This window comes from Lygodium microphyllum, chromosome 18 (genome assembly GCF_053477565.2).
Source record: "Lygodium microphyllum isolate KBCC chromosome 18, Lygodium_microphyllum_v1.1.10, whole genome shotgun sequence".
NCBI classification, from domain to species: Eukaryota; Viridiplantae; Streptophyta; class Polypodiopsida; order Schizaeales; family Lygodiaceae; genus Lygodium; species Lygodium microphyllum.
This window is the reverse complement of record NC_141152.1, coordinates 911,693-933,596: the sequence shown is the minus strand read 5'-3', so window position 1 is coordinate 933,596 and position 21,904 is coordinate 911,693. Positions and strand designations below refer to the sequence as shown.

The window sequence follows — 21,904 nt, the reverse complement described above, 5'->3', positions numbered from 1 at the left end:
AAGGTAAAGAGTGGATTTTTCTTAGTGCCAAGGCTTTTCCAAAGGGGGTGGGGGGGGGGGGGGGGGGGGGGGGGCGGTCGGTAGAAAGAGGGTGGGTCAGGCAGAAAGAGGAGGGAAGTCTCAGCCATATGGGGGATGCCACATCAAAAGCACGCCCCTTTGTTATATCTTTGCCGTCGCTCGTCTAAACCCACCCTAAGGTGCATTGTGTGTGTGTGTGTGTGTGTGTACACATACGTAGCTAAATGGTAAAAGATGATAAAAAGACATAAAAGAGCTACTTCCAATTATACAAATGTGTCAATATAATAAAAATTTTAGTGTTTATATGACAAGGGGTCAAAAATACTTGGTACAATACAAAGTAAAATATGGAGGCGGCTTGGTCCCGAAATGAGAGGCTAATTAATCCCCACAAAGGATAACATTGCTTAGTACTACTACTACACGTGTCCTCCCTGCATGTAGCTAAGCATCTGGGAGGAGGTCTTCAGACAACGATGAAGCAATGGAGGATGCGGCATCATGGGAGAGCAACGTGGGACAATGCAGTGCTGCAAATACATAAGAGAAAGAGAGACGAGGATGACGACTCCTATGCGGATACCGAGTAAGATGGAGCAAACATGCATTACAATCAATCGGTGGGGACAAACCCGCTCGGCTCCCAGCAAGACTACGAAGGACAACTGGAGGCTAAACCGCATGTGGTCTCCGACCTCCTTTACTCAAATATGGAGTGTGGCACGAGGGAGCTTCCAAGAGGATTACTCTCCACTCTAGCAAGGTATGCAACAATTTTCTTCGTTTTAACTCTCGTGGTGTTCTGATCTTCTCCACTGGCAAACCTCCCATAGTCATGCAAGTGGGGCGGATGGCTCCAAGACACGTGGAATACATTTTCTATGGAGGTAAGGCGTTCTATGAAGTGCTCTTTAGCAACAGAGATGCTGCATGCAAAGTTTTGGATCAGGGGGGATGAATCTGGTCTATGTTACGGCATACAGGCCTGTCAAACTGGGCACAGAATTGCTCCGCAAGAAGTGCCCGGTTTGGATTGAGATACCTAACCTTTCGGCTTATCTCTGGTGTATGCTTCCTGACATCACCAAGGAATTGGGCAAACCTCTATACATCCCACCCCTAGCGAATGCATTCAAGAATCGTGTTTGTCTCTTGTGGAATCCTGAAGAAGAAAAACCAGAATTTGTCGATCTTGACACCCCCGCATGTCGGCGAGCCACGACTCTGGCTCATCTGAACAAGTCACGAGATCTTGCCACAACTGTGGCAAGTGGGGCCACTATCTTAGACAGTGCTCGGAGCTATGGGAAAGGAGGAAGACGACAGCCAAAAGCACAACTCATCTTGGGCAGGTGTGGCCAAGAACCACCCATCAACGACAAAGGCAAGGATAGCACCATGCAAGGTGGCAACGAGGGTGACGGTTGGCAATGGGTCAAAGGCAAGAAGGGCAAACCCCATCCATACCATGCAAATGCCCAAAGCTCAGAACCAGCCTTCCACAACCACCTATATACATCAAGGGATTTTGGTCTAAGGCGACAATTCCCAGAAACTCAAAAAGCAAAGTCAGAACGTTCGCCCAACTTTATAGGATCTCTCTGGACGAACTGGCAAAAGAGTACCCAGGCCTGGATGCCGAATTCATGGCAGCCTCGGGGGAGGCTATGGTGACCAGCTCGCCCATGGAAGCAACAACTGGTTCCTGGCAGCCAGGGAAGCCAGTTCCAACAGACTGCTCATTGATGCAATCCCCAGAGATCCGACAGTTCAAGGGCGCGAGAGTAACTCAATCAACCTCACTCAATCCAATGGAAGTAAATGAAGAGCGGATTAAGTTAGCCACCATCAACACCAAGGGCCTAAATGGAGGGGCCAAACACCACTTATTCTAGAGTTGGGTGCTAAAAAATGACTTTGATATTGTTTTTGTGCAGGAACACAAGCTCCACAAATTGGGGTCTCTGACTTCTCCTACAAAGACTACTTTATTTCATGAACGGGGGTGATGGTTCCCACTTGGGATGCTTGACAACAGTAAAGAATTCCTGGAGCCCATCCCAAACCTTCTAGTCAGAGGACGATGGCATCACGGTTATCTCCATTGAATGGGAGGAAGAACCATTGAAATTGATAAATATCTACGAGCCAAATGATAGGAGAATCAGAACAATCCAATGGGACCTACTTGCTGACAACTGCCTCATCGCGGGGGACTGCAACATGGTTACTGACCACAAGGATGCATCTACATCTTCCTCCGTGGCCTTTGGTGAAGAGCTTGCAACTTGGCATGCAGCAGTGGAAAGTGGAGGGCTCATGGATCTAGTGGATGACCTTAGCTCGTCTCAATCGGCATCCACCTACAATTCTGTATGACACAAAGGCCACTGGTCCTACCTGGACCGATGGTACTACTTGCAAGCAGGAGAATGGCTTTCCAATGTTACATCCTGAAAATTGACGCCAACTGCTCCTCCTATCCAACCATCTCCCAATCACCCTTGAGCAGAGGTCATTTGAGTCCTCCAGGTTAGTAGGGCAACATAAGTGCCTAATTGCTAACTTAAGGCACTATAGCCAAACTCCCTTTCAGTACATGTTGCTAGGTGCTGCAACCAAATTGGAAGAGGAAATCAGAAAAGGCAAATCTGACCCTTTGGGGGAGTTCATCAACACCATGGAGCACTCGACCACACTTAAATGCATCTGATTCTGCTCCCAGGAGCGCTATGTGGAAGAATGGGCAAGCAAGGCGATGGACAATCTAGCTTCAACCATGACACTCCAAACCTCTTATCTCCCAGTGAAACCGAAATGCCATCCAAAGCACAAATAATCCGAAGGGAAACCTTGGCTTAGAGAGTTAGAGAAGGTCAACCTAATCTTCAATAGGAAGCTTATCTTGGATCTTGACTGCTCATCCCCCCATCTCATCAACAGTCTGCATAAACAGAGAAGGCAAAATAGCCCGGTCTCCCTTTGGCTTGATAATGGTCAATGGATCTGAGACCCACAGCAAGTTAGTCACACTTGCAGAACCTACTTTACTAATCAATACAAGGAATAGCCCACAAGGTAGATGCCGATCTACAAAGTACTAGAGGCAGTGCCCACGGTGACCATGGAGATTGAAAACCTATGGCTAATCTCCCCATTCTCTAAGGAGGAAATTGAAGGGGTTCTCGCAGGGCTAGGCAGCAACATGTCCCTGTGCCCGAATGGGATCTCAGGAGAATTCATTTGTTAAAACTGAGAGACCCTCCAACATAGTGTCACCACCATCATCAACACTTATTGGCAGAGGGGGGAATTCCCCACCTCCTGGCTGGAGAGCACCATTACACCAATGCCAAAGCAAAAGCAATGTCTGCAAATGAAGGATGGAGACCCATATCTTTACTCAACTCGGTGAACAAGATATTCCCTAAAGCAATGGCCAGCCGACTCATGCCCCTGTTCAGCAAGCACATCAATGAACATCAATTTGGATTCATCAAAGGACGAAGCCTAATAGGCAATGTCCTTAATGCCATGATTGTGTTAGAATGGGCCAAAACCTCTAGGCAAGAGGTGGTATTTCTCCAACTCAACATACAGAAAGCATTTGAGAGGGTAAGCTGGCACTACATAGAGTGTGTATTGAAGAAAATGGGTTTTGCCCACAAGATTGCCTCCCTTCCCTCAATGGTGGCAAATCAGGCCCTAGCCAGCATCTCCCTAAATGGCCTGCTATTGCAACCCTTCCAAGTCTCATGTGGAGTCCGTCAAGGCTTCCCTCTCAGCCCATTTCTGTTCACAGCTGCATTCCATCCCCTTCTCTGTACCCTAGAGAAAACGGTAGAGAAGAGGGAGCTACATGGCATACATTATAGGGGCAAACAATTGTTAGCCCAAGGTTTCGTCGATGACCTACTAATTCTGAAGGCCCAAAAGGACAACATGGAGAGGGCAATGAAGGTCTTAAACACCTATGAGCAAGCAAGGAGATTGATTTGCCATCAAATCCAAGTTGATCAGCATCTTGGAAACACATCTCCTGAAGCTGCAGTGGAAGGGAAGCACAGTGGGGAGAGGTAGCATCTTTAGATACCTGGGTCTACCCATGGGAGTAGACATCATGGAGTCTTGCAGGTCATTCTGGGTACTGAACAAAGTCAGGGAAAAGATCAATCGCTGGGCCTCTGCTAATTGGCCATTCCATATTTGGCTCAAGATACTCTCGCTTCATCTACCCCATGCTATCCTTCTACCTACCCTTCATCAGCTGGAGTAATAAGGATCAAAAGCAATGGGACTCATTGGTAAAACTCTCGCTTCATCTACCCAATGCTATCCTTCTACCTACCCTTCATCAGCTGGATCAATAAGGATCAAAAGCGACAGAACTCATTGGTAAACAGATTCCTTTGGGGAAAGCAAGGTAAAAAAGAATTATGCCACATCAATTGCCATGGACAAGCTCAAAATGCCCCTATCAGACAGGGGTTTAGGTCTGCCCAATCCCTCCAAAGACATTCATGCTCTGCGAGCCAAGTTCTTAAGGGGTTGCTGGTCAGGTAAGTCACCTTGGTCCTGCATGCAGACTGATCTCCTTGCAAATTGCAACAAGAAATTCTGCAACACATGGGGCCTCTCAACCTCAGACCTAGTAAGGTCTCATGCTTTGTCCAAAGTCAAGGCATAGGGCTTCCTGTTAGACCTTATCAAGCCACGGTCCATGGTACTTAGCTTGACAAACATCAACGGTTTTGTTCTGGAGGTTGACAAGGAAGACAATATATTCTGGTCACTCTTCATATCATCTAGTCTACCAGGAATCAAGCAAATTTTCAAGGCAACTATAGCTTACTCACACAGCAAGAGTTAGCCTTCAAAGCCCTGAGAATATGGGAGCTTATCGGCAAGTTCAAAAGTCTTAGTATCTCTGATGTGACCAAAATCTCTATTTGTAAAGCATTAGGGCATTATAAACTTTTGTAACCAAAAGCATTCTTTGATATAAACCACTATTCGCATGTAATTATATTTGGTACAATGCAATGCCACATCGAGGAATTGTAGCATAATTGTCTTTAACTAAGGATAACTAGTTTATCATGCCAATAAGACAAGTTGTAATTCCTCAAGTAAATTCGACGGACATTTCGATATGAAGGCATACAAAATGAGAGCCATAAACCAAGTACTTGGGAGCTCAGTGAGAAGATAAATGACCTTTACAGCTGTAGTAAGGAAGACATCTTGCACCACAACACCCTTCAAATGCCACTTAAGGAAGATACAATCTTCTCTCTGGAACAACTATGGGGTCTTCTTCCTCCTCTTTTACAGTAGGACTATTTGATGTTTCCAGAAAACTTCCCTCTTCTGGTAAAATCCAATCATCTTGGTTCAAGTTGCTCTCTCTTGCGATCCAGTGATGGTATACCCTTTAATTATGAATGGTGAGCCCAGGTCAAAAACAAATGAATTCATAAAGTAAGTGAGATCAAAATCATATGGGCACATAGAGTAAGCAATGAAAGCATCGGCTAGCACTGGTTGGCGATGCAACACAGTAAACCCTAGAAGTTTGCTTGTAGCCATTCATAATAAAAGAATTTTCCGAAGCTAACTCAATATGCCTAGCTTAATGCGAGTTTCTATACCATCAGGCATTAGTTCGTTGACTACATCAGTTCTCTTCTGGATCCCATCCACACTGACTTAATTCCAAGTGATTGTTTTCAAAATCATCATCCAATAATCCACTCACCAAAAGCCAGATTGTTGACAATTTGCTTTGTTTTCATTGTTTAAATAGGAAAGAGAAAAGCTTAGACAAATGTCACTTTGCCAAGGGGATTTTCTCATCTTGACTTGAAAAGCTGCAAATGATCTCCGTCAAGAGCTACCGAATTAGTCTATAACCTGCCGGTGTATGCATGCATAGCACGGACCCGCATCTAAAAACATGCCACCTGTAGGCATGTGAAGGGCTGCCATCACCTCTCCTCTGAACCTTTTGCTGCATATCACCATGTTGATAGTTACTTTGTTAAAAAGAAACAGATTTTACCCATTTGTTGCCAGTGTGCTTGGTTCACCATGAACAAGACATTGAACAAGTGACTGACTCTGATAAATTGTATCCAGCCCTTCAGTTGTGGAGAAATTTGATGATCACCATGACCTTTAAGCTGTAAAAAAGGTCTCCAAGTTGTGTAGCCAACGCATATATTCTCGTTGCTCTTTGACGGTAGCATAATCCAATACGTATGCAGCAATCCTAGGAGAAAGCCCCCTGGCTTTCAGAAGATCATAGAATGCTTGCTGCAAATTTTCATCTAAATCCCTGCCCCAAAACCAAGAAAAAAGGACAACATTAGACAAAGAAGAAGAAAGTCACAACAATGGAGATAATCAAGTGAAAACAAAACAACTTTTGACTTTCAAGAATCACATCACGTACTCGAATATTGGACCTGAATACGCCTCTGCTTTTTCAGCTGATTTCTCATTGGAACTTTCATCGAGAAAAGATACAGACTGAATCACTATTTCACTACCTCCACGCATAAAGCTGCACTCTATTTCCAAAGCTGGTAATTCCGTTCCTTTTGTTACGTTGACATTCATGTGTAAAACCTCCAGTGGTTTTTCATTCTGCTCTTCAGGATCTTCATCTTCGTCTTGGTATTCACTCTCCAGCAAGCACGTAATTGCAATCTGCTCATTGGCAAAATTTCTTTTCAATATGACTTCCTCTGTGCCTGGTTTATCTAGCACCTCGAATGGTTCAGCTGATCCCTTCAAAGAAGCTTGCTATTGAATAAAAGGAGGCAAAAAATCCACATTACATAAGCACGTCTTGACATAAGATAAGAGTATAAATTTTGAGTAAATAGCATGAATAAACATTAGAGAACAGTGTCTCTAATTCAGCTACTTTACAAGCATTCAATAGTGGATGGCTACAAACAATCTTGAGCCATGGCTTCAGCGAATCCTGATTTTTATCTTAAAGAAAACCAAAAAATAATGCCTCTCTGAAAAACCTGCCCCCCAAAAAAAAAATTAAGGACTTCTTCCTCGCATGAGAGAATTGGCCAGGATGTCATCTCAATGAAGACCCCTCAGCATGTCCAATTGCCATTGACTCCTTGCCATGGTCTAGTATCAGTCTACCATTCAGTAAATTGCATTAGATGTCCCTCTCAAGGTTTAACACAGCCAATGTGATGTCATCCTCAGCTTTGGGTTGTTTTTCTAGTATGAATAAAAATGAGAGTTTAACTTAATGATTTTATTTAAACTTCACCTAAAAGTTTTAATTTAAAATGAACTCTAATTTTAGTGCCCTTAGCTCTCGTCATGGTGACCATTCCACACCGGACATGCAGTGGACAAGTGTACACGTTAGGTGGTACAAGGGCAAGGCAAAAGGAACAAGGTGCAATGTGAAACTTCCATAAATAGAAAGTTTGGAGCCTGGACCTTAGAATCAAGTTACATTGAAAGGTTTGCCTAACTATTTAATGTCAAGCAGCCACCTTGTAGCTTAACAAGCAGCCCCACAATCATTTAATGTGGCTCCTGCATTGTGTAGATGACAAATGCACTTAGAAAGGCAAGTATTGCCATTTGCAGCTCTTCTCCTCCCCTTATGAGGGCCCATGCCCAACCCTTGGGGAGTGTTGATCAGTTTGCTGCTGTTTTCACACTTTTGGCCATGGAGAATGCAAGTTGTAGTGGTGTGACCATTCGTGCAGCAGGAGCGCCCAATGGTCCATGTGTATCAAACTTGTAACACAAGGGTGGGAGGGAGAAGAAGATAATGGTATCCCCCAATGGTGCGATAGAAATAAAGAAGAGTCTAGAATTTGTGAGTGTTGCTGATCTCGTAACCTTTCTTTACCTCAATGGAGAATAAGAATCGTTAGCTCCTGGAGCAACTCTACTCTGATTACATTGAGAAATGGGAGGATTTGAAAGGAGGAACACAAATTGTACAGCAAACGCTATGACAAAGAAAACTCAAAAACGCAAAATAAGAATGAATAATGATGAGTATTGAATCATGCTCATACCATGTTGCTAAGCTTGGAGATGATTGCATTGTCTTGGCTGATCGGTCAATAGCACATAGAAGGGATCCACACTATAAAGAGAGCAAAATGCGGAGTACTCCCTTTGGCCAAAGGTGTTGATCACAAGGAAAAGAGCTACTTTATGAAGGGAGTGAAACACGGTCCTTTAGGCAATGGAGTGTCGAAGTAGACACTATAAGATGAAGGACAGTATTAGAGAGAGCGAGACACAGTCCTCAAGAGCTCTTATAGATGAAGATGACGGCCAAGAGTGGAAGAGTACATAATCCCAAGGCAAATGTAACTAGCCTTCCTCCTCGGATAGGGTGGTAAAATATATCATGTAAGTTTTTCTTGCTATCATGGATTACCAAAGACACTTTGCATTTATGTTCAATGCTATGCTATGTGTCATCCCTTGTGCATGCATAGTCATTCCTTCTTAGGCACCATGTCAAGAACCCAATCACCATGAGGCGTCATATGATTCGATGCTCCCGAATCAATATACCAAACAGCATCCTCAGTAGACTTCTCAGCAGCCTTGTCTTTTACATGTCATGGCAAACAGTCTATCCCCAGAAGCATCATTTATTTGACTGGTCGATGCATAATGTCCATGTTGCTTGTCCTTTTGATTGCCCTGCTTTTTCCAATAGTCCTTGGCAATATGACCATACTTTCCACACTAATGACAATCCTTATCATTATTAGGATTGTCAGATGGGCACTGCTGCTGCCCAGGAGCCTCTACATGTAGAGCTAGATCTCCCCTTGCCTCTAAAATTTCCACCTCTTGCATTTGAACCTTGTTGGCTATTATTACCATAAGATACATTTTGCTGGCCTTCTTTGCCAAAACCATAACCCACATCAAGTACAAGTGTTAAATACCTTGCTTGCAGGTTGTAGTCAGCCAATACTCAGTCAAACCAGATTTATCCAGCTCCAAAGTGTCCTCAAATTACATTATATATGTGCTATCAAGTGTAGGGGTCAATACATAACCATACAGATAACAATAGACACTCTGTCTTCAACAGGCAATGTCATAGAATGCATTCCCTTTTTGTAACCAACCGAAACAATATCAATGCATTTATTTTCAGCTCCAAACTTCAGTTTTCATGAGCATTCAATGCTCATCTCAGTCATCCAGACATTCAACAAGCATACGCCATGTCATACATTTGACAGAAGTTAACTAATGTTATGTAATGCCTCAGGACCAATGAGTATTTGCTGTCCACAGTTTTATGACAGTTTTCAGCCTATCATACACTCTCAAATCCGAGTGTTTTGTCCAAGAAATTGCAACTCAAATGCATATGACACAATACATATGTCTTCCAGGATGTATCTACACTTCAATGGAGCCAAGAATGCATGTCAGATAGCTTCAATGCTTCAACCAAGATCCAATGTATGCTGTATATTCACTGTTTACAACAATTCATGCTCTCTTCCAGGTCTGTGTACCTATGCATAACTTTCAAACTGAGCTTCCATCAATGCATTGCCATGTCAGAACCTTCAAGTTGTCAGAGTGCAGCGGTGCGGAAGCGTAGGACTGAGAGAGAGAGAACGCAGAGAGAGAAGGGAGAGAAAGAGACAGTGTACACTGAAGATCTGCTGTATAAAGAATGCTGAATACAAAGATATACACGGGCGCAGTGCGCTGGACTGCGTGTCTCCACCTCGACGATGCGACCTGCTGTCCACCTCGAAGTCTGCTGCAGTCTGCACTGTCTGCTGTCAGAAATCTGCGAACAGAGACAGAGATCTGCACGGCACCGGTCTGTAATCTGCGACAGAGAATGAATGCCAGACTGCTGAAAACGTCAGCAATAAATAGGCGAAAATCTGCCTAGGATGGGGCGCCAAAATAAGGCGCAGCCTGATAAAAATCAGCTGCAGACAGTCGGACTGCCACGTGGCAGTCCGACTGCACAGTCCGACTGTGCAGCTGGACTGTGCAGCTGCTGCCTGCTGCTGCCTGCCTGAAACAGGCTATGATCTCTGACACCCCCTCTCAGAGCCTGGACAGGGCAGAAGCCTGAGGGATCTGGAATGTTGCCGAAGTAGAGCCTGAGGAAGCGCCTTCGTAAACAAATCCGCAAGATTATCCTCCGTCTTGCAATACTCCACAGTGATGGTCTCATCCAAAAGCTTTTCTCGGATGAAGTGGTACTGGATCTCAATGTGCTTCGTCCGGGCATGAAAAACAGGGTTCCTTGCCAAGGCAATGCAACTCTCATTGTCACATCGCAGCAATGTAGGACGAGTCTGGGGGCACCCAAGCTCCTCCAACAATCTCCGAAGCCACACAACCTCGCATGTGGTGGAAGATGCGGCCCGATATTCCGCCTCAGTAGACGAAAGGGCTACCGTGGGCTGCTTCTTGCTACTCCAAGAAATAACACCTGCACCCAAAGTAAAGCAGTAACCTGTTGTAGACCGCCTGTGGTCCACGTCACCGGCCCAATCCGAGTCGCTCCAACCTGCAAGTACAAGATCTGACCCATCTGTCCCTGCGGGGTAATGAATCCCCAAATCAGACGTCCCCCTCAGATACCGAAGTATCCTCTGAGCAGCCTGCCAATGCACCGTCTTAGGTTCACTCATGAACCCTGCCAAGAGCCCAACAGCAAAACATAGATCAACCCTGGTGTTGAGAAGCCAAATCAAAGACCCTATCAACTGTCGATAGCGGGAAGCATCCGCCAAAGGAGAAGCTGAGTGGGAAGTGGCCTTCCAGTTCGGATCCATAGGAGTAGAGAGGGCCCGACAATCTTCCATCTCAAAAGACGCCAAGAGCTCCTGTACATATCTCTGTTGGGAGAGAAAGATCCCCCTCTGAGACTGAAAAATCTCATGTCCTAAAAAGAAATGGAGTAGCCCCAAATCCGTCATCTCGAACGTCTGATGTAAAGCTGACTTTGTCTCCTGGACCTGCTGTGCATCATCACCTGTGACAATCAAATCATCAACATATAATACAAACAGCACACAACCATCCTCGGAAGTGTGAACATACAGCTGCGGATCGGCCTTGGACCGCCGATATCCCAACTGAGTCTGGAGGAACGAATCAATCTTCTCGTTCCAAGCTCGCGGGGCCTGCTTGAGACCATACAGGGCCTTCTTCAACCTGTAGACTTTCCCATCTGAAGAACCAAAGCCAGGAGGCTGCTCAACGTAGATCTCCTCCTTCAAATCACCATTCAGGAAGGCCGACTTCACATCCAGCTGATAAACAGGCCATCTCCTATGGCCAGCCAAAGCAAGAACAGCTCTAATGGTTGCCATACGAGCTGTAGGGGCAAAGGTGTCATGACAGTCAATCCCTGGGCGCTGGGCAAAACCCTTAGCAACAAGGCGAGCCTTGTGCTTATCCAAAGTACCATCACTGAGATATTTGGTCTTGAAGACCCACTTGACTCCAATCACCTTCTTCTTCGGGGGGCGTGGCACAAGTGACCAAGTGCCATTCCTCTCAATAGCCTCCAACTCAGCTTCCATAGCTTTCTTCCATGGGGCGGACTGTAAAGCCTCCTTCACGGAGGTGGGCTCTCGATCCTGCATAACTCGGGACATCAAACAATAATTGGAGCACACAAGCTCCGAAGAATGCGCCTGGTGCCTCCGTGACCGCCGCGGACCATCCTGCGGTCCCCACTCCTCAGGAACCCCCTCGATCCCTGAATCACGGAGTGTGTCACGGGCCCAGCGAGGAGGAGGCCGAACCTCCCCTCGTCGTTCTCCATCAGTAGAAGACTCTGGAATGTCCACCGGTGGTAACTCCTCAGAAGGATCCGGTGGAACAGTAGACTCTGTGTCAGAAACAGAATCATAATCAAACGGCACAGGCTCCAGTGGAACTGTAGAAGGAGCCAAACTCTCCCCTGGATCTCCAAGAACGGGATGCTCCTCCCCCGTTGAAGAAGCCGGAACCTCCACAAACCGCACATCACGGCTAGTATATACATCCCGCTTGACGGGATCATACAGTCGGTAGCCTTGGGACTGGGAGCTGTAGCCAACAAATACCTGTTTTCGGGAAGCCGCTTCAAATTTGTCACGGTGAGCCTTGGGAATGTGAACATAGGCATCACACCCAAAGACCCGAAAGTAAGAAACATCTGGCTTCGTCCCAAAATACGCCTCAAATGGAGTCATCCCTTCCACGGCCGAAGTAGGAGATCGGTTAAGAATGTGGACTGCAGTAGCCACAGCCTCGGCCCACAGAACCTGGGGGGTCTGTCGGTGCTCCATCATGGTGCGCGCCATCTCGATCACACTGCGGTTCTTCCGTTCGAGAATACCATTTTCTTGTGGAGTATTCGTATTGGCAAACTCCTGGTGAACTCCTCTATCTGCACAAAACCGAGCAAATTCATTAGAGACAAATTCACCTCCCTTGTCGGATCGCAAGGTCTTCAACTTCCGGCCTGATCGGTTCTCCTCAAAGAGAAGCCAATCCTTGAAGTGCGAGAAAGCTTCTGATTTTAGTGCCAAAAAATAGGCCCATGTCATCCTGCTATAGTCATCCACGATCAGCATGAAGTACGAGCTCCCACGCAGGGACTCATTCCTCATAGGGCCACATAGATCCGTAGATACTAACTCCATCGGTGAAGTAGACCGCCGCGAAGCGGTATGGGGAATGGCATCTCTATGCTGCTTCCCCCGTATGCAGGAGACACATGGCTGCTGGCTCACCACTATATCCGGCAACCCTCGAACAAGCTGTCCCCGTGACGCCTTCCGAAGATAGTCATAGTTCAGGTGACCAAACCTAGCATGCCATAATTCAGACTGTGACTGTGAGGTAAGAAGAAGAGTAGAGAGGGCAGTGGAAGACTTCAGTTTGTAAATGCCGTTCTCCTCATATCCACATGATAGAACCTTCCTCGACTCACGATCGAGGACTCGCACTGTAGAACTGTCAAACTCCACCAGAAGACCAAGGGAACAAATCTTATGGACTGAAAGGAGATGGTACCCCAATCCTGGTACATGCAAAACCTCTGAAGTATGGGTGCCACCTCGTCCATCCGGAATAAGCTGCATCTTACCCCGACCTGCAATAGAAACTGAAGAGCTGTCTCCAATGAGAACCTGCCCACGCGAAGGTCGCAGCTGGGCGACACCATCTGATGAAGGAGTCATGTGCCGTGAGGCACCACTATCAATAATCCACTCTCGAGATTGGGAAGCCGCCATCGCAGCATCAGAAGCATTCGGAGAAGCGTCCTCAATGACAACTAAATGTAGAAATGCAGCTGATGAGGGTGCAGCCACCGCTCCAGAATCCTTGGTTTCCTTCTTCTTGGTGTCCTTCGAGTCTTTGTCAGGGCAATCCTTCTTCCAATGGCCAGTCTTTCCACAAATATGGCATGTGGAGTCTTTGTCCTTGTCCTTCTCCTTGTCCTTCTTGGACTTGTTATCCCCCTTCTTCTTCTTTTGGTCCTTCCCCTTCTTCTGAGAGGCTTGACCTGTCAACGCCTCCGTCTTGGAAGCATTCTGTCCCTTTAACTGTTCCTCTTGGTCCAAGACCATAGGAACCAACTCCTCCCACCGAAGAGTAGACTCTCGCCCTGAAGCAATAAGGGCAGAGTAAAATGTACCGAATCGTGGCGGCAACTGGGACAAGAGTGTAATCGCCATGTCTTCGGAGGAGATCGGCTTCCCCGCATTCTGAACCTGCATCTGTAGCTGCCTTAGCTTGTTAATGTGTTCCCTTAGCGAAGAAGACTTATTGACGGACAAGGTCCGCATCTGTACCTCCAAAGAAACCCTCTTCATCAGGGTCATCCGATTGTACATTTGATCAAGCTCCAGCCATATCTCACGAGCCACCGTCAAGTGCTCGATGTGAGCGATCACAGCTGTAGTGCATGATAGAAAGAGAAAGGATCGAATCCTGGCATTCAGTTTGTCCCAATGAGACTGGGCCCTGGCCAACTCCGCACGAGCATCGGAAGAGAGTTTGGACTCATCTCTTACCGAGGGTCGGTCAATATCTTCCTGTACCAACTCCGCCAAATCATAGGACTCCAGAATGGCCAACATCATAACGCGCCAAATGCGGTAGTTGTCGCCGTCGAGCTTCTGATCTGTAGGAAGAGCCGGTAGGACAGGCACCTTCCGGTCCATAATCGCCTGGAACTCCAGGTCCATCTCTGTAGACATCTTCACCTGCAATGCCTTCTCAAACGCAAAAGCAGCCCCCTCTGACTGAGTAGACTCAGCCTGCTAAGGCTCTTCAGCGTCCCGAAGCTTCTTCACCCGCCGGAGGCGATGAAAAAGCAAAACCTGCACTTTTAGGTTGAAAACTCAAACTTTCTCCGCGACAAACAGCAGTAAACAGCAGCAAATCCACCACCTGTACTCCTTTCCTGTGCGCCCACACTCGTTTCAGCCTTGTTCCAAGGCGCAGCCCTCCTGTCTGCCCTTAAACGCAAAAAACGCAAATTTGTGTCGCGATGGAAACTCCTCTTCAGGTTGATTCTGCGCTCAGTCAGCCCTCATACACTGCTCTGATACCATGTCAGAGTGCAGCGGTGCGGAAGCGTAGGACTGAGAGAGAGAGAACGCAGAGAGAGAAGGGAGAGAAAGAGACAGTGTACACTGAAGATCTGCTGTATAAAGAATGCTGAATACAAAGATATACACGGGCGCAGTGCGCTGGACTGCGTGTCTCCACCTCGACGATGCGACCTGCTGTCCACCTCGAAGTCTGCTGCAGTCTGCACTGTCTGCTGTCAGAAATCTGCGAACAGAGACAGAGATCTGCACGGCACCGGTCTGTAATCTGCGACAGAGAATGAATGCCAGACTGCTGAAAACGTCAGCAATAAATAGGCGAAAATCTGCCTAGGATGGGGCGCCAAAATAAGGCGCAGCCTGATAAAAATCAGCTGCAGACAGTCGGACTGCCACGTGGCAGTCCGACTGCACAGTCCGACTGTGCAGCTGGACTGTGCAGCTGCTGCCTGCTGCTGCCTGCCTGAAACAGGCTATGATCTCTGACACAAGTACCTTCCACAATGTATTTCCAAGCATTGGATAGCTAGGTTAGTACTCAATGTCTTCAATTGCAACAAAGGAGATCAAACAAGAAACAAACACAATCACGTGATGCAGTCTGGGGGGGGGATCAACAGCAGTCCTTCACACCAATGATGGCCAATGCCTTCTTCAAAGTACTCAAACAAGCCTCCACAATGCTCCAGACAAACTCAAACAACCTCTCCTTCGAGCAAGATGAAATACATTCAACACATACCTTGTAAAACAACAATGGTAGATAGCTTGTTATTCACAGGAACCCTTGGCCTTCGTGTAATATATCAAATTAAAGAAAAAGGGAAAAAAAAATTTCCCTTATCCTCCTGTCTGCGACGATTGAGGGGAGTAAGGGGGGAAAAAAAGAAACACCAGAACGCTGTCTATCTGCCGTGAGAGAGGGAGAGGGAACGACATCATTCGCCGTGTGCCGCCTGATGCCAAAACGCCGCCGCTGCTGAGGAGGAGCCGCCCTGCCGCCAACCGCCAGCTGCTGCCGCTGTCGCCATCTCCATTTCCTGCCGCCGCCTTGAAGTGACTCCCCTTCCCTCCACGTGGCTGCCCACAGAAACTTCTCAGAAGCTTCTAATTCCTCCCCCCCTCCCGGTTTTATCCCCTTAGAACCCTTTCACCCCCCTTTATATCCCTTTTTACTCACCCTTTTCCTCCCCCCCCCCCCCCCCCCCCGGTTTTTAAACCCTTAAAGCCCTTTTCTCCCTTAAAGCACCTTCCCGTGGAGGCCTTAACCCCTTTCCAAGGAACCCTTAAGCCTTCCCGCGGAGCCCCCATAAAACCCTTTCCATGGATAGAATCCCCAAAATGAACTATGGCTTGAAAAGCCTTATTACCTTTTCTCCCCCGTGTTGCACCCCCCTCATATTCCTTTTTTAAACACACCCCCCTAAGCCTTTTTAACCCCTATGTCCCCTTTTCCTTACACACCCTTTTCCCTCTCCCCCGTGCTATAAGCCTTCACCCTTCACCTTTCCCCTATCACCCCGGGTTAAAATCCCTAAAACCTTTACTACTCCGTGTCCCAAAAACCTCTCCAAAACCGCCCTTCCTATACCTTTTACCCCAAGCCCAAAGATCTCCCAAGGCCCTTTATATGTTTTTTGAAACCACACTCACACACACCATTTTCACCGTGTATAAATCCCTATAGGGCCTTTTTCTTTTAGGCTTTATAAACCTTTCCCTCTCCGAAGAGGCTAAGATCTTAAAGGTCATGTTATCCCTTCCTCGTGGTTAATCCCTTAACGGCTCCTTGCCTTGAAAGAAATAAGAAGAGTATTGAAGCGGCGGTGGAATTCCGAAAAGGAGTGTAAAGCTGCCTTCACGTTCGAAGGATTACAACTGCGATACCACCTAAGAAAGTCCAAGGAGTAACTGCGGGAGGGTCATCTCCCGGTATCCATGTGGATATCTCACCCCAAAACCAGGTTTTTCCTTCTTGGTTTTATATCGGTTTTAATTCAATCATGCAAGATGAATTGTTAGGGATAAGATATACTTTGTCCTAGACATTTACGATGAAGGAATTTAGTTTAATTGAACATGCAAAATGGATAATGTATAAAACATAGTTTTCCTTCAAATAGCATTATGCATTGAAACAAATTACGAGCAAGATTATCTACCCACTATAGTAGTATATTTTGGTTAAATCTTGAAGATTTTTTTTTTTTAACTGCATCTTGTACCATTAACCCCTATTCTTTTTGCAACGAATCATCATAGAAGGTGAAATTCATGAAAGGTTTCGTACGTTGCTTAAACTCTAAGAAGTTATCATTGCTAACTGCATATCTTAGCAAGGAAAAGATTGTTTATTTGACATGAGTTTTGTTCGCAAGAAAAAAGGAAGTTTAATTGAATTTACCTAACCTCAAAGCAATAAAGTTTAGGACTGAAAAATCAATTGTCACATAGATAACAAATCGTGCCGAGGTGATCTCGATATTACCTTCTAAAAGTTAACCGAATTAATATAAACTTAGAAATACCTATGCTGCGAAATATGCATTGGGAATGATTTAAAAATCCAAGAAACGTTTATACCTTAAAATACTTGCCTACCTTCCCTGATTGTAGGGTCAGTTAAATCGTAAATGTAAAAGAACTAGGGTTTGTCCCTGAGGTTCTTAAAAAGCGACCCTAGGTTTGACAAACGTCAATTTAAAGAAATTGAAACGGATTGTTTTTGTAACTCCATTATTGCATAGTACGATGCAGGACTTGCACGGCAAGTACAAAGTCATATGATCTTGTGATTGCTTCACAAGAAAAAAGGTTGAATATCCTCAAAAAGGATAGCGGATCCTTACGCAAGTTATCTTGCAAAAGGATGTATTCTTTGATATCCTTCTAAATGAGGAAGGTTAAAAACCAGAAACTAAAGTATCCAATGAACTTTAGGTTTGACCAAGTTGGATTAATAGGATATGCCGTAACCCAAAATATAAAGGATCTTGCCAAGTTGCAAGGCACCCTGGATCGAGTGCTAGATACATTCAAAAGGAAAAATTCATTCCTTAGCAGTTTGCCAACAACAAGATCGGTTAATGGAAATGTTTGTGCTTGCTAGAGATTTTAGAGCACTGTTTGATTTATGAATTACAAATTAAATGAATATCTATACTTCAGGTTGAAGGCCTGAAGGGAGAGGCAGCTTCAGTTACCCTCGACTGCCTGTCTGACCCTAACCAAGGGTGTTGTTGACCGCGCTGGGAATGTGAACCGAACCCGCCGCGAGAGATCTCTCCGTTGAGCTCTACTTGAAGCAGGGGGGGCTCTGGCCGTAAATCCCTCGCCTTCCGGGCCCTGCACAAGAGGCTAACGTGACTCGAGATTGGATCTTGAGACCCGCATACTAGTCTACGGACAGAAGCTTGGAATAGTGATCCCTGTGGATTACTGAATAGCCTTCGGGCGGATTATGGACAAGCCTATGAGCGGAACTCCTTGTATTTCAAAGATAAATATGATGATATGTTAATAAAGAACTTGTTTAATATTGTTTTTCTATGTCACATGATAAGATTACGTGAAGGAACCAGTGCTTAACGGTTTAATTAAAGAAGCTGATTGTTACATGTTCAATTATGTATTAGATAATTACATAACTAAAACAAACCGAGGAAAGTGCGGAGAATGGGCCATGGGTCCGTCCTACGGTTGGGTGGTCTCGGTTGGCCGGGAACTTTTCTCAAATCTTAAAGAACAGCGGGATGATCGTCAAAGGACACGAACAACAAAAGCATTGATCTAGAGTTATGTCTTAACCGATTTACACTGTTTTAGGGGAACGGAATGGAACTATGCCTTATGACAGAGAGGTTGAGCTTTGCATCCCTCTCGTTTCCCATTCTCTTTGAACCAAGTGCAACGTGAATCCGCTTCGGACCTGGCGTTTCTGCGTAAAGTAGTTCGCTTGGGTCTGACGCTAGTTGCTGTTAGGAAATGACCAATCAGGAAAACCCAAATTCCAGTCGATCCTAAGTAGGAACGGCCAAATACTTCCGCTACGTGGCAGACGCGGAAAGCCCTAGATCGCAAACCCCATAACATTCCATGGGAGTGCCAGGCGGAGCTTTCTAGACATCCTTTCCGATGGACTGCTAAGACGTGTCCTAGATGATACTAGTGGACACGTTACACTTCGGTCTTCAAGTCTTCTTCCAAAATGCTATCCACCACGAAGCCCATTCATGGCTCTGATACCATGTTGAGAGAGACAAAGAGAAGGGTTGGAGCTACAAAGAAAAGCAGTGTGATCTCATCTCATTTCCTTCATTGTTCCATAACACATAACGAAAGTGAATACAACACACTACAGGTCTTACAAACTATTCACACGCAGCCTAAAGTCACGGACTTATTTAATGTCCCACACTTGCCAATACAGCTAGATATATGACAAGTGACAGAGTGTCAGTTACACACATACTAAAGATAAAAGAGCTTGAAGTCTTAGCACTCATTCATCTACTCCCGTCATCATATATAATTTGTCTAGCTCTCACAAAGAGAACTATCAGTAGAGGCCTGACCATGAAGTATCAAAATTTTCACTATTGCAACCATTGTAAGGGCTTGCAAATTCCACTAACAAACAGAGTTTCCAATAAGCTTTTAAATTGTAAAGAGTTAAGGTTGCAGCTCTCTCTCTCTCTCTCTCTCTCTCTCTCTCTCTCTCTCTCTCATTAAAAAAAGCAGCTCCTCTACTTCCCTACAAACGTTAAATCGGTGAAACAGATTGCTTGGGACAATAAACTTTGATCTTTCTTGAATGCTTTGCCAAGAGTGCTCCTCCATTGTTCTTTTTAATATGATGCACATACAGCTCCCAAAGCTTATTTTAGCTCTGTAAAGGACTAACCTTGCGAGGCTCTTCACGAAGCTCGTGTTCGATTTCGAACTTGAGGAGCTCGACGAGGTGGCTGTCGGCAGAGCCTCGCGTGGCGTATCTACGCAGGGGGCAGGTATAATAGGGGAAGGAGAGGCTACTGCTTCTTTCTTGCCGAGGATGCTGATGATGACGAATCCCCGCCCGCCAGGCGGCGATAGCACCACACGTCGACCGGCGCGCTTGTGCCTGCGAGCACAAGAAAGCAGAGGAAGCCCTGCACAGAAGGTGGCGAGAAGACATTATTTTGCCGAGCCACCCCTTTAAGGTTTAGGGGTTTAGAGTAATCTGATCTGCGGTGCAGGTTTACTTTATAGAGCCTTGGCCTTCTTCCCTCGTACTAACGAGTGGAAGCCAAATTGGTTTTGCTAGTGTCAGCGAGGGTGGTTAGAAAGAGCTTCGGGTGGTTGGGGTTATGTGCAAGTTGTCCATTGCTTTGCTTACACACTAAACTGTGCAAATTAAATGTTTTATCAAAAGAGGCTTGGCCCATTTCTAAGGAGATTGAGGTGTGTGGGGATTGGTGGGGGTTCCATTCTTGTCAGTCGTGTAGCGCCCTTTTTGAATAAATGTATTGTCGTCTTGTGCATTGGGCGTGCCCAAATTTCAGGACGGGGGAGATCCCTTGCCCAGAAGTGTCTGCCAGTCGCAAAAATCGGGTCCAATGCACAAGTGTGGCGAACGCCTCTTTTTCCACCTCCTGTTTGTCCATAGCTTGGTGTGAAACTGGCCTGAGTTACACGATGTCACACATTAAAAACTTACAATTGGCCGACCTCATGGTACTACACCTCATGTGATAACTTTTACAAAACTTATGATTGGGCGACTTCATGATACTACACCTCTGGTGATAAATTTTACCCAAATGTACTTAAAAATGCATTAGAAAATTGAATCATGCTATAGAGATTACACCTCAACTTTCACAATCTTAAAAAAATAAAAAGACATAGAATAAGATTTATTAAATGATCTCACAACTTCTATTGAATGAAAGAAGACCCTATGAAACATTGTGGAAACTCTAGTCATTGAATCCTATGAAACATTGTGGAAACTTGAGTCCTTGAATCCTAAGGGGCTTATACACCCTATCAACATAACCAAACTCCAAAAGTTCTAGCTGACAAAGAAAAGACATCATCTATAGCAACTTGGCTCTAATATGTTCCTAAGAAATCAAACCAACCAAACTTCAAATTTTCTAACTCACTAACAAAATATATCATTTAGAGCAACCTTTCTCTAATATACTTCCAAGTGATTGGGCCAAGAAGATCCATGAAAAGACTCATTTCTTGCCTCCCATTACCTTTGGAGGACCATTAGGCAAACTATGTGAAACCTCAACATTATAGTTTGGAAGTAATGTCTAAGTCCAAACCACAAATACTAAGTTTGACATAATTGTCTCCAAGAGTCCCTCAAGCCATCCTTGCCTAACTAATCTGAAGGGAGTAAATCAAGCTTTGTTTATGAAAAACTAAGTAGAGGAGTCTTCTATTAGAAAATACATATAGAAATATTCTCATTAAAACTTGTATCCTTCGTTACCACATAATGATAATCCCATTTGATGTTATCAAACACCTTCTCAACATCCAATTGTAACACAACTATGACAATTAGAAGCTTTAACCCAATCAATTGCCATGAGACATTCAAAGAATTGTCTAGAATGAACTAGCCTTTCATAAATCCATACTCATGAGGATTCAACATACCTAGAATGGTGACATCTAAGCTATAACAATTAGCTTGGTGATGAGGAGAACTAACATTAGAGAAAAAGGTCTCTAATGATTGGGTCTTATGCATTGTTGCTACCTAGGGACCAATCTAAGAATGCCTTCTTTCCTAAAGAGCATATGTATCCAAGGTCCCAATGCTTATTAATAAATTAGGTAATTAGCTTCTTAAATAGACCTCAATATTTCAAAATAAACTTTGATGTAAGTCTGTCATAATTAGGGGCTTGCCACATCCAAGTTGTTTCAAAGCTCGAAAGAATTCTATCTCATAACATCTCTCTTCCAACTTTGATTTACTTCACCTGAAATAACCTTCTCTAGAACAAACAAGAGCCTATTTAGTCTGTATTTTAGAGCTTTCTAAATTACTAGATGTTTAAAAATGTGATGACAAAATGATCGGTTCATCCCATATCAGAATTAACTTTTGTTTTTGAATAAAATCTCCAAGGAAGTTAAGATAACTAGAAACGTTGGTTATGAACTATTCTACTTTTGCTATAAAAATCGGCTCCTAATAGGGGAGAGATTAACCTCTCAAACTAGCAAGGGATTAGAAAATATTAATTCTTTTT

General features: G+C 45.0%; 1 protein-coding gene and 1 long non-coding RNA gene across 3 annotated transcripts; one reads left to right on the top strand and one right to left on the bottom strand.

The window, feature by feature from the left end:
• Positions 1-379: 379 nt before the first annotated feature.
• Positions 380-5,083, top strand: LOC148020507 (uncharacterized). The gene is made up of 2 exons (XR_015694553.1): positions 380-787; positions 1,962-5,083. It is a non-coding gene; the product is annotated as an uncharacterized LOC148020507 (long non-coding RNA).
• LOC148020506 (uncharacterized protein At2g39795, mitochondrial-like) lies at positions 4,971-19,928 on the bottom strand. Of its 2 annotated transcripts, XR_015694552.1 has the most exons (4): positions 19,549-19,928; positions 6,479-6,831; positions 6,144-6,361; positions 4,971-6,034 (listed from the first exon to the last, which is right to left on the bottom strand). XR_015694552.1 is itself a non-coding variant. In XM_087698270.1 (3 exons), the coding sequence occupies exons 1-3, from the start codon at positions 19,816-19,818 to the stop codon at positions 6,202-6,204; spliced, it is 783 nt and encodes a 260-aa protein (XP_087554396.1). In that variant the 5' UTR covers positions 19,819-19,928; the 3' UTR covers positions 4,971-6,201. The 2 variants fall into 2 exon arrangements, 1 of the variants encoding a protein (XP_087554396.1); XM_087698270.1 differs by having other exon boundaries at positions 4,971-6,361.
• Between the last annotated feature and the right edge of the window lie 1,976 nt (positions 19,929-21,904).

Coding starts and splice junctions, on each gene's coding strand:
- LOC148020506 (XM_087698270.1), bottom strand. CDS start 19,818: ATGTCTTCTCGCCACCTTCTGTGCAGGGCTTCCTCTGCTTTCTTGTGC. Junction 6,832..19,548: donor TTCGTGAAGAGCCTCGCAAG/GTTAGTCCTTTA, acceptor TTTATTCAATAG/CAAGCTTCTTTGAAGGGATC. Junction 6,362..6,478: donor TATTCAGGTCCAATATTCGA/GTACGTGATGTG, acceptor GTTTTGGGGCAG/GGATTTAGATGAAAATTTGC.